Source organism: Dasypus novemcinctus, chromosome 4 (genome assembly GCF_030445035.2).
Source record: "Dasypus novemcinctus isolate mDasNov1 chromosome 4, mDasNov1.1.hap2, whole genome shotgun sequence".
Lineage (NCBI taxonomy): Eukaryota > Metazoa > Chordata > Mammalia > Cingulata > Dasypodidae > Dasypus > Dasypus novemcinctus.
The window spans coordinates 51,242,661-51,256,186 of NC_080676.1; the positions used below are offsets into that span (position 1 = coordinate 51,242,661).

Here is a 13,526-nt window from a genome sequence, read left to right on the forward strand (position 1 = left end):
TTTTCAAGGAAACATTAAAAGAAACCCTACACTGAGAATATTTCTGGCAAAAATCACTCAATGAAAACATGGAGGAGGGGGACGGCACAGAAATCTTACAAGATATTGCTTAACAAAAGCACACACCAAATCCAGCTGATGACCAAAAAACAGCTGAATTTCCCACTTATGTAACAACTGATAAAAGATGAAGCAAGCTCAAAGTACTTTTGTACTCTTAAGTATTTATAACCTAGATAAATCCAAAAGACATATTTCCAGAGCATATTTCCTTTGGCCTTTCAACAGCATCTTACAGTGTTGACCATTCCCATCCCTAACCTCCTCTTAAATATTCTTCTCTACATTCTATTCTCTTTCTACTCTGGGCATTTCTTCTCAGTTTCTCTTTGGAAGCCCGTCCCTGTTGATCTGTTAATGGCTGGATTTTCTTAAGATCTTTTAAAATAAACTTCCCTCTTTTCTCACTGTGTACTTTTCTACCTACACAGTTTCATTTATGCTCATGGCTTTCAATGACTACCCAGTTGTGTTGGGATATCCAACTTTCATTTCAAGCTTAGAGTTCTCCTCTGAGCATCAAACCCACCTAGCATCTTCACTTGCTGACTCAAGTTTGGCATATCTAAACCAGAACACATGATCTTTGCACTCAATCTGGTATTCCTTGTTCTCAGAAAATACCTATGAACACTTTATCCATTCATCTAGTTTCTGTTTTAAAATCTTACGTGATCTTTTATTACTATCCTAGGATGAAGAAAAGAACTCTATCAATTTCTATTCCCAATCTATTTTTCCAGCTACAACTCAATCCATGATTTATGGCTCTCCAGCCACCACTGGCCTTCTTTCATTTCTCTGCATGTAGTTTGTTCCATGGGCTGTACTGTAGTTTATTACATAATTTTGTTTGTTTTTCATTTTCTAAGACTTAAACATGCATGGAAGGAAACTGAGAGACACAAAAACATTAAGAAAAGCACTTTTACTAGCAATGTTTGCAAGTTAGTCCAGACTGGAGAAGAGGTGTTTCTTTAAGAAAAACCACAGCTGATATATTTAAGGAAAAAACCCAGGTCACCAAAGGTACATTTAGTCTGTTCATGGTTAGGAAGAAAAGTAGTTTTCTGATATGATTATCCTATCTGTAAGGGTCATCATTTCTGCAGTCTTTGGTACTATAAAGTTAAGGGGAGGAAAATGTTTTCATTGCAGAGTTAGCTTGTTGCAGAAAAGCGTTGAGGCTTCTACCTCCTTCTCTTTTTTTTTTTTGAAATTAGTGCAAAATGCCTTTTCCCTAATTGCCGTATATGATGTGCTTAGGGACAAGGTGTCAGTTTTGCTTTTATTCATGCAACAAGAAAAATGTAAGTCCGTGCCATCTAGGCTCACTTACTAAGAGATTTACTGCTATATCTCAGTTTCCCAGGAATGGTGGCGTGTATTTGTACAATAGCAAAATAAAATTCATGGAATTTCAGTCAAATTCATGAATGCTACCAATGGTCTTCTGTACTTAATCAAATATCTACACGTACAAATAAATTTAGATTTAATTGTAATATACAACTTTCTAATAGTGAAGACAACTTATCACATTTTAAAATATCACTAGTTCCGACTGTATGGCTATAATGCTGCAATGAAATATTTTTGTATACTATATTTCAAAAAAGAAAATAAGAATATTGAAAAAGCCCTTGATGAATGTTTGCAACTAGCAGTACTATTACGTAGTTTTTAAGGGAAAGTCTAAGGTCATGTAAGGAAAGCTTAAAAAGGGAACAGAGAACTGGATAACATAATAAAAGTACATGTGAAAACCTGCATATATAAGAGCATTTTCCTATGAAGCTGAACAAGTATTAATACTACAATATTGTCAATATCAGACCAAAAAACACATTATGCTAAGTGAAAGAAACCAAAGTACTACAAACTATATGATTCCATTTAAATAAAATGCAAATATAAATCAATGTATAAAGATGAAATTAGATTAGTGGTTATGTGGGGCTGGGAAAGGAAAGCTAAGGGGTGTGGAGTTTTTCTTTTTGGAGTAATGAAATTGTTCTAAAATTTTTTGTGGTGATGAATGCACAACAGTGATTATACTAAAAGCCACTGATTATATTCTTTGGATAGATAATACGATATAATATGGTATGTGAATATATCTCAGTAAAACTGCTTAAAAAGTAAATAAATATGCTCAAGAATAGCCAGAAATAGCAGCTATGTACAACAGGGACAAAGACTGAGAGATGAAGAATTTTCTTATTTATTATTATTAATGAAATAATGAGAATACTCTAATAACGATTGAAGTGATAGATGCACATTTATGTGATTATACCAGATACCACTGATTATACACTTTGAAAAATCTGCATGCTTTATTAATATGTATCAATAAAATGGATTTGTTTAAAAAAAAAAACAAAAAAACACTGGCAAGAATCCCAGTGAACATCAAAAGGGATGGGTTAAATAACTATAGTACACCCGTACAATGAAAGACAAAAACAAAACACACAAAAAAAGCACATGATTAAACACTAAAAGGGTAGAATAAGTGTTAAACCTAATTTTAAAAATTCAATGAAAAACCATGATATACCTCATTTCTCCCATTAACTAAATTACCTTTAAAGTCATGTCATCAGAACAGGAGGCCAGAAGATTGCCAGTTGGGTCCCATTTGATAGCATTTACTTCATTCTGAAAATAACAGTAAATATTCATATTTTCATGTTATAGACTTGGATTTCTATAGGCAGTTTTTAAAAATACATCTTCAAAACCACTCCGAAACAATTTTTCATCATGATCACTTTAAAGGGGGAAAAAAGGTTTCTTACCGTATGTCCCTGGAATGTTTTAATAGGTCTGTCTTGTCCTAACTTACAGACATGAATGCACATATCTGTACTACAAGAAGCAAAGGTGTTGTTGCTTTGCCAATCAACATCCAGTGCTGGTGCTGGAAAGGAAAAAGGGCAAGGTTTGCATTTATTCTATATGTACTGAAATCTAAGAGCTCTAGTTTCAAACCATGATTGGACATTCATATTTTACTTTATTATACTTTTTAAGAAACTAAGAAAAAATTTTAAGTTAAGGTATCTAAATATCACAAATACTAATAAATTTCCCTTTAGTTTTCACTATTTGAGACAGCCTAACAGAAAGAAAATCAGCTCAATAATTGGGAGATTAAGGGTCTTGAGAGCTTGTTTTGTAAATTACTCCCACTGAGTTTTGGTTTCTCATGTGTAAAATGAAAGAAATTAAACTTGATGATATATTTCCCTTTACTTCTAAAATACTGAGTGTTCAATGGACAAGAAGTCTAGGTTCTGCTGCTCCCTAATTAGAAGCTTCTAAGGCAAGTCACTTACACTGTTTCCTCATCTAAAAAATGGGGATAATATACCACCTTTATGCTTAACACGCAAGGATATTGTGAAGATAAAGTGCGATGATGGGTATGGAAAATTACAAGGGTAAGAGAAATGTTACACCAAGTTACATTCCATTATCTACTCAACTGATGGAATATTGTTGCATATAATTTACACATTACTTTTTTTCTAAATGATTGTTGTCATAACCTCATAAAATCTACATCACTGAATTTTAAACCCCAGAGATCCAAAAGTTAGCTGGCATTTAATACTAATTCAGATTTTAGCTCTAATATGATTAAAGATGCTTTCCTTTCCTTCTCCCCTACTGCAAGGTGCAAAGGCTCTCTATAATTAGCAACACAGATTAAGATAATGACAGCAAGTAATTGGGTTAAGCCATAGGAGCATGCTAAGAACACTGAATCTAGAGCAGGGGTCAGTAAACTACAGCCCGTGAGCCAAATCCAATCTACTGCCTGTTTTTACATGGCCTACAAGCTAAGCAAAGATTTTACATTTTCAATCACTTGGAAAAGAAAAATCAACAGAAGACATGTGACACTTGGAAATTATGCAAAATTCAAGTATTAGTGTCCACAAATAAAGTTTTATTGCAACATAGTCAAGCTCATTTGGCTACTTATTTATCCATGGCTGTTTTTGCACTCAGTGGCAGACTTGTCTGGTTGCAAAAAAGACCTTATGGCCTGCAATGTCTGAAATATTTTCTGGCCTTTACAGAAAGAGTTTATTCTTCTAATTGTTCTGATTTAGAACAATTGAGGTCAAGAAAAACAGGAGGGTTAAAATAAAACTGCATGTATGTATCATTAGAAACTCAATGAAATTAATAAAGCAAAGCTGATGTCTATGGGAAGGAAAAAAGGACACTCCCTAATTGTGTGTATCTAAGAATAGTAGTAATTGGCTATGTTAAGATTAAGCATATTATAAACGTGTTTTGAGCACTGTTATACTGATAAGCCAAGGAATATGTCATGCTTAAGAGCTTGCAAATACAGACAGGAGTAGTAAAAAGAAAGGGAAAAACAAAGTCTTATGATTCAGAGAATTGCTTTGCTCTGCTGCTGAGTAGGATGTATGTATGTGTGGTGAGGGGAGACTATGGGTTTTTAAAAACCTAGCACCTCTGGCCCAAGATGAGAAAAACTCTGAGGTATAATAAACACCCCAGAGCTTCCCTCTGGAACAGGCTGAAACTGGGATTTCTTCACCACAAAGTGCTCCCTGCTTGACTTCTACCCCCTTCCTCACCCACTTCCCGCCTTTTCTGATTTGTTTCTCCTGGGAGGATTTCCTTAATAAATCACTCTTACTATACTCAGAGACTGCCTCTGGGGGAACCCAACCCAAATCAGCCCCTAAATAAAAATACGGGCCAACTTTTATTGGTACTGTGAGAACTGCTGTTTAATGTATCACAACTTCTGAGGGCAAGACTGTCCTGTTCATTTGTCAGTTTGCTCTCAGACACACTCCTTACCACACTCTGCCCTGCAACCCAGACAGCTGGCCCCTGCAAATTACATTTCCCAGGATCCTGTGCCTACTGACTTACAGGTGAGTTTATAGGATGGAAGACCCTGTCATTAGCCCAGAAAAGAAACAGACAAGCAATTTCACTCTCATCTCTCCCTCCCTCTTCCTCTCTAAATCTCTGGCAATGGATGCTATTACTCCTTGGCTCCAGCTTTTGCCAGGCAGCCTCTCCTCTAAGGTTCCAATTACCACTAGGCAGTTGGCTCCTGCCTTTTTCTCTACAGTCTTAGGTTTCCTGCAGTTGTTAATCTCTGGGTTGCCTGACTTTCTTCTGTTACTTTGCTCTTCCAACATCTCTGTAACTATTTCCTTGCATTAAATTCCCTTTCTTGAACTGTGTGGTTTGAATTGTTTTTCTTCCCAGAACCTGATTCAGTAACTATTAAATATCATTACTTAAAACATTTTTAGAAAGACGAGAAGACCAAAAGAGAAATAAATACAGAAGATCACACAGCAAATGGACATAGACAGCAAAAACAATGGGGGGGAGGGGGAGGAAAAGTATTTTTAAAACCATCTTAAAATGTTTCTTTGGCAAACAATTACTGTAGTGTTGAGTGGTGGGAGATAAAGATCTGAAAAACTGAATTACTTTAGAAGAGAGATTAAAGATATAATGAAAGGTTTAAAAAAGGCCAATATACATGGTACATTAGGGTATTAATTTGGGACAGAGTAGTTTGCAAAATGCTAGAGAAGAGGATACAAAATTAAAAGTAGCATTAAAACAAATATACATTTAAGATTCAGAGTGCACAAAACTATATAAGCAGTTAAAGAGGATAACTGAGGGGAGAGGGAGAAAGATACAAATGAGTTACATGATTAATGCTTCTGTGATATATCTGGTACATAAACTACAATGGAGACTGTTGTAGTCTAGGAATGCATAATTCCTTATTATATTATATTTATTCTTAAGATAAAATGAGTCTACATAATACAAGTTAAGAACACATTCCTAATATAAAATGTATTTTTATGCAAACAATATATAAGAAGTGTGTTTGCTATTACTGGTCTCATTTCACACATGATAAAAGAAGCTAAGAAAAGTTAATTAATTTTCTAAGAATACACAATCTTTTAAAATACTGAAGCTAAGACTCAAATTTCTGTCTCTCCCAAATTTATTTTCATTAACTCATGGAGCCTCTGTAATTTAAAAAGGGAGAAAAAAAAATTTATGAGGAAAGGGGAGAAAGGCACATTTATTACTCATCTACTTTGTACACTTCATGCTAGAGTATAATTGGAAAAAAGAAAGAAGTTATTATAAATGAAATTTTTTAAAAACATGGTAAGAAAAAACAATAAAAATAAAAACAAAAACAAAAAACATGGTAGACTTCCACTCCCAGCCAAGACGGGGTAATGAGGACCACCCATCTAAAACAAAACAAAAAAAACTTATAAAATATATGAAATAATAGTTCAAGACACAGGACATCAGGCAACAAAGTACAGTGGTCCCAGAGAAATGGGAAACCAACGAAATGCCCTAAAATTTGACCACGCTCAGAATCTGCAAAGAACTTCTGGGACATGGCACAGGAAACACGGCTCTACCTGGATGGAATTCCTGAGTTGAGGAGACTAGAGAGATCAAGGAAGCTAGAGTTCAGGGGACAGAGAACTGTGGAGAAGAGAGCTATGCGGACACAGATTTCTGAAGATCGACAGTAAGTCCTGATGGGTATTATTCAACTGGGTATTTTTTTTTAAAGCTGTATTTTTTATTTATTTCTCTCCCCTTCCCTGACCGCCCCCCCCCCCCCGCCCCAGTTGTCTGCTCTCTGTGTCCATTCGCTGTGTGTTCTTCTGTGTCCACTTGGATTCTTGTCAGCGGCACCAGGAATCTGTGTCTCTTTGTTGTGTCATCTTGCTACGTCAGCTCTCCGTGTGTGCAGCCCCACTGCTGGGCAGGATGCACTTTTTTCGTACTAAGCAGCTCTCCTTAAGGGGTGCACTCCTTGCACATGGGGCTCCCCTATGCAGGGGATACGCCTGCGTGGCAGGGCACTCCTTGCGTGCATCAGCCTTGTGCATGGGCCAGCTCATCACACAGGTCAGGAGGCCCTGGGTTTGAAACTTGGACCTCCCATGTGGTAGGCGGATACTCTGTCCATTGAGCCAAATCCACTTCCCTCAACTGGGTATTAACCAGCACATCTGTGTTTTAAAAAAACTAGCTGAGGCCAGGAAAAGAACCAAGCAAAAGGATTAGAAGAAACAATGCCTGATCTTCAAGGCAGGGAACAGAACCTATATCCACCAGTCAGACTACAAAACCTCATGATTCATGGAACACTGAGTACAGTACACATAAAAGTTCTTGCCTCAGTAATAGAAAATATTAGCCCTACATTGAGCACTGCTTTAGTGCAGCCCAACAACAAGACTGATCAAACTGTTTCCAAGTAACTAAACGATGTCCTAGAACAAAAAGTTTGCAAATATTTCTAAGAACAGAACAATAGCCGGCAACCAACAAGGTAAAAATCCACCATGTCTCGCTTCCAATCAAAGCTACCAGGTCAGGCATGCAAAGAAGCAGGATAATATGACCAAAAATGAAGTCAAGTCATTGACACTGACCTTGAACACAGATGTTACAATTAGCTAACAAAAGACTCTAAAGGATTTGTGACATTTTTAAAGTTAAGCAAGATATGGAGGATATATAAAAGACCTAAACCAAACTTCCAAAGATGAAAACTATAGTGTATGAGATAAAATGCACTAAATGGGGTAAACCGCAGATTAGATGCTACAGAAGGAAAGACTTGTGAATTGAAGACATAGCATAGAAACTTTCCCAAACAAAAAGCACACAGAAGACTGAAAAAACAAAAAGCTACCAACATGAAGACAACTGTACCAAAGTATACCATATTCAAATTGTTTAAAACCAATGATAAAGAGAAAAATCTTAAAAGTACCCAGAGAGAAAAGATTAAAAATACCATTCAAAAATGAAGGTGAAAAAGAATCATCACCAGAAGACTCAATCTCTGAGAAATGTTAAAGGAAGTATTTCAGGTAGAGAAAAATGATCAGATGGAAATATGTATCTATGCAAGGAATGCCAGAAATGGGAGCTGAGTAAAAAAAAAGTTTTACTTTATTTAAATAACTTCTTTTAAATATACTTGAAACGATGAAAGTTGCTAAGTTAAAGTTGAGCACTACAAATCTTAAAGTAACCAGTAAAATAACAAAATAAAGAATTATATTCAATAACAAAACAAAGAATAACAGTTAATTATAATTGATCTAATCAAATGCAGAAAAAGTGAGGAAATGGAAAAACAGAATACAAGAATTTAAATGTATCCATACCAATAATCACATTAAGTATAAATGGTCTAAATATTATAATGAAATGGTAAAGAGTATGATTCTGAATTTAAAAACTAAGACCGAAGTATATGCTACCTACACAAAACATACTTCAAATATAAAGACACCCCTAGATTGAAAGTATGGAAATATATATATGTGTGTGTGTGTATACACACACACACACACATATATATACACCATGCTAACACTAACCAAAAGAAACCTAGAGTGGTTGTATGTATGAATATAAAATATTTCCAAGCATTAGCGCAATAACAAGAAAAAGAGGGTCATTTCACAGTGATTAAGAGTCAATTCAAAACAAGGACAAAATATTCTTAAATGTTTATACACCTAATAACATTGTTTGAAAAACACGAAGTAAAAAGCTCTAGAGCTTCAAAGAAAGCAAGTGAATTTTTTTCCCAATTTTTTCCACTAATTACTACTATTGGAGATTTCAATAACTTTCTCCCCAATAACAGATGGAAGGAGTAGAGAGTAAACAGGTAAAGCTATCAGATTTGAACATTACCAAATAACGTTACCTATTTCACTTTTATTGGAAGAAAGGAACTAAATTATAAATATCAGGAAGATCTCTGCAAAATCCCCATATACTCAGAAACTAAATAACACACTTCTAAATAATCCATGGGTCAAACGAGAAATCAAAATAGAATTAAGAAGGTATTTTGAACTGAATAAAAACACAAGATATAAAAATATTATAGGATGGCATTAAATAGTAGAGGTAAATTTATAGCATTAAATGTACATTACTAGAAAAGAGAAGAAGTCTCAAATCAATGCCCTCAGCATCCATCTCAAGAAAATAGCAAATCAGATAGATACCAAAAGCCTGATGCATAAAAGAACAAATTAATGTTATGGGAATTAACAAAATTAAGAATGTCTTGTTTTAAAGAGATATTATTAAAGAATGCAAAGAGAAACCAAAGATTGGGAGAAAATATACATAAAGCATATACTGTCCGTCCAAAGTGCTGGATATAAAAAGGACTTAACCAGAACATAGAGAATGCTCAAAACTCATTAATAAGAAAACAATTCAATTAAATAACAGGTCTGAAGATTTGAACAGACATTTCACCAAAGATAAAACACAGATGGCAAATTAGCACATGACATGATGTTCAACATCATTAAAAATACAAATAAAAACACAGTGGGATCATCACTACACACCTATTAAAGACAGTAGAATTAAAAAGACTGACCACATACCAAGTACTGGCAAGGGCATGGACAGACTGGAACATTCATCCACCGCTAGTAAGAATGTAAACCATTTGGCAATTTCTTAAAAAATTAAACATAAACCTAAATATAATCCAGTCATTCTACTCCTAAATATTTACTCCAGGAGAAATAAAAGGAAACTTCCATAAAAAGACTTTTATGTGAAAGTTCAAAGCAGCTTTATTTACAAAAGCTCAAAGAACACAAATTTCCTTTCACAGGTAAATGTATAGACCAACTGTGGTGTATTCACATAACAGACTATTACTCAGCAATAAAAAGAAATGTGCCATTGACACCTATTAACATAGAGAAATTCAAAATAATCATGCAGAGTTAAAGACAGGCCAAAAAAAAAAAAAGAGTACATATTGTATGATTCCATTTATGTTAAATTATACAAAATGTAAATAACCTAAGTGACAGAAAGCAAATCTGTGGTTACCTGGGGATGGGGTCGAGGAGGTATCACAAAGGGGCAGGAGAAAACTTTTGAAGATGGCAGGTTTAAAGATGTCTACATTTGTCAAAATGTATCAAACTGTACAATTTAAATATGTACAGATCATTTTATGTCAATTATAGCCCAATAAAGCTGTTTTTAAAGGGGGGGGGGCATATGGTAATAAGAAAGAATACTATGGGTAAATGGAACGTTTGGCTCATTTGTAAAATGATTTTGATACATGTCTACCTCATAAGGTTGTAGTTGGTACTAAATTGGTTAATGTATACTAACAGTACCATCTCTAATACAAAATTGCTACTCACTAGAAGACAGCTAGGATTATTGTCACTCATACACTAATTTCAACTTTACAACACTCTTAGGAAGTAGGAGAAACTTTCAGGAAGATTAGTCAGAGGCCCAAGAGAATTTTATCTGGGAGAGGGTTAGAGGCAAAGGTGAAAAGGAAGTAAAACAGGTAAACAAATACTGATGTGTAAAGGCTTGTTAAGTGTGGTAAGCATTACTTGAGCTGCAACATTTGCAAATGTATGTAAGTACTGCAATTATCCAGACACTACAAAAAATCATTCTGCACTTTATTTGGCTTGGTGAGTCATACTAAACAGAGAAAAAAGTAAAATGCCAGAAACTCCATTTCAATTTTGAAGGTGATGATGCTATTTGTAAAAAGGACATTACCAAAGATTTGAAAATGATCAGGGTTATTTTAGTTAGCCTCCAAATCAAAACTCTGCCCAACAACATCTCCCCATCCAGGCATCTCTCCTTACAAAACAGGAGGGGTGTCTTCTTGAACAAAGGCATTGTGTAAACTAGCAGTGGTCTTATCAAGGGTTGACATATTAAGGGAACATTTCTCTGTTTGGGTAAAAATTCTGGTAAAACCAGTACCTATAAATATTCAAAGGAGAAGAAACACTAACAAGAGTGCCAAATGAAATGAGATGTAATGACAAGGTAGGGCTCAACAGATATATATAAAAGCTCTACATACTCTGGCTTTATTTTACAATTGTTTCAGAGGGGATTGGCCATTTTGATCAAAACAATGGGCCAAAATTGCTCCTGAAATGTCAATATTCTTAGAGAATCATTATTACATATTAGATTCCAAATACTTCATACTGGAAAAATATCAAATTTAAACATTTCCTAAAAAGAGAGGAACCCACGTAAGATACCAAGTCCTCATTCCCTCTGCCTCCCAAAAAGTTGGTTTTTTGTTTGTTTTTTTAATTCATGTACACAGGACTGATTTATATAAATCAATCCAAATGAGAAAGGACAACACTTAATCTGTAAGAGTTTATACAGTATTTCCCATCATTTAGTCTTATCCTCATAACAAATAGGTATTATTATTATTGCTCATTTACAGATAGAGAAAAGGAGGTTCGGAAAGGTTAAGAGACTTGCTCAAGTCTTAACTTACTAAGCAGGGTGAAAATGACATTCAAAGTCTATGTTAAATAATACCATCCCTAGTTGCATCAGGCTATGAATGCTTTACGGTACATTTCACAGAAAAGTGTGATGATCCTCTGATAATTTAACAATCATGGAACATCAGCTCCTGATAGAACTAGTAATAAGATTGACATTTGATATCTCAAGAATTTAAATGCACTAAAAGTTTAACCAGAAAAAAGAAAGCTATGGTTCTCATGTAAACGCTAAAGACTTACCTGAATGAAAAGGAAACTGTTGCTTGGCTTCACCAGTATGTGCGTCCCAAATAATTGTAGTCTGAGTTAAAGAGGAAAAACAAAAAAATTTAAATTGCTATGATAAACAGAGTTTATCACAGGTGCGTAAGTTAGATGCCTAACTGAATTAAAGCAACATGAAATGTCAGATAGGATTTAATTTTTAACATTTACTTCATGCCACATAGTACAAAGTTATACTCCAATTTGGGGAAAAATGACTATTAAGCAGTTTAATTTTTCCCTGGTGATTTTTCATCAGTCGACTTACTTCAAATAGCAGTTTTTATTGTCTGCCAAGTGCCAAGCATTATATTAGATTCTACAGACCCAAAGAGAAATAAAAGCTAGTCCTTGCTTAAGAAACTCCATTTAACACAGTGTATTTAATGTAAGATTTTTATAGCTGTTTACCTATAAGGTAGCAAATTCTTGGTTAATAGAGCAAATCAGCTAGTTCTCAATATTGATATGTCTTTAAAGCTTGCATTTACATAAAAAGGCAGCTTGAATATATGGACATATTCTCATTTCCTTTAACACCCTCCCATCCATCAATTTATGATTTCAGGGACCTAAAGTACTATATAGTGGCTGTGATGACTCTTAACAGGTTTTCCTCATCCCTTCTGGGCCTCCTTTCACTTTCCTTCCCATTTTGTCATCACTTTCTAAATTCCTCAATAAATAAGTAGCCTGAGCCAGTTTCTTGTCACTTCCCTTTCTGACACCACACTAAGTTAACTCTCCTCTGTTAATACGACCTTTCCTGAATTAAAATAAACTTATTCTTCTCTCATTGATTTTGGTAGCTGGTGGAAGGTATAACCTTAGGAAAGGAAGGATGATAGAGGCCATATTTTGGACCTATCCATATTCACCAGCCTAGCTAGGTGAATAAAATTAGAAAAATCTTGCCTTTGATACATTTTCAATTAAGCACCAGGAGTTCAGCTAGCAGACTGGCCCTAGGATTTCCCATTAAATCACCTCAGAGCCACATTCACTGAGGAGATAAATGAAAACTGTAGAAAGGAAGAAAAGAGTGGGAGAAGTATGACATTCATTATGGCTCAAATTCCAACAAATATGAGTGGTCACGGAGATTAAGAGATGAAAGGCATTTGATGAAAAGATTGAGGAATGAGCTGATAGAAAACGTGGGAACTCTATTACTCTCATAAATCACACTTGAATTTCCCAAATGTGAATGCTTTAATTGTTTATGTGATTAGCAGAAAGGAACAAATATGACTTTAAATTATACTCTGCAACATATTAACCTTTACAGAACTTAGTTTAATGATCTTTTACCTTGTCTACTCCAGCACTTAGGATGAAATTTCCTTTCTTATTCCATTTTAATGCAAATATAGGGCCTTTATGCTGCCCCAAGGTGCTAGCAAGATTACCTAAAATATAAAAAGAAAAACATTCAAATTACTAAAAACTGTAAACTTCGTAACTTAGATCAACAACAATGATATGAAAAGGAAAATGCTTCAATTACCATCTTTAGTCCATATTCTGGCAAATCCATCATATGAACCAGTTGCTAGAAGTGTACCTTCACTCTGTCAGAGAAACACATTTCTCTCAATTATATAATCCCGAAAGAATATTTGTTATTATTTCATGTTTAAATCCCACCTAAAGCACATTATCTGCCTCAAAAGTTTTCAGTTTTGTCTATTTGTGTGCATCGCCAAAGCCCCTTGAAATCCCCTTCACGGCTGTGAAGCTAGTGTGGTGGCTGTAATCATT

At 34.8% G+C, this 13,526-nt stretch overlaps 1 protein-coding gene across 13 annotated transcripts in view; it reads right to left on the reverse strand.

Annotated features, from left to right (window-relative positions):
* TBL1XR1 (TBL1X/Y related 1) overlaps positions 1-13,526 on the reverse strand; it is a 161,609-nt gene that overhangs the window by 16,111 nt on the left and 131,972 nt on the right. For all 13 annotated transcript variants that reach the window (XM_058295360.2, XM_071214621.1, XM_071214626.1 and 10 more), the window contains 5 exons: positions 13,273-13,336; positions 13,077-13,174; positions 11,742-11,802; positions 2,865-2,986; positions 2,650-2,724 (listed from right to left, as the gene is read on the reverse strand). In XM_058295360.2, the coding sequence (XP_058151343.1) occupies positions 2,650-2,724; positions 2,865-2,986; positions 11,742-11,802; positions 13,077-13,174; positions 13,273-13,336 (420 nt within the window). The remainder of the gene's footprint in view (positions 1-2,649; positions 2,725-2,864; positions 2,987-11,741; positions 11,803-13,076; positions 13,175-13,272; positions 13,337-13,526) is intronic.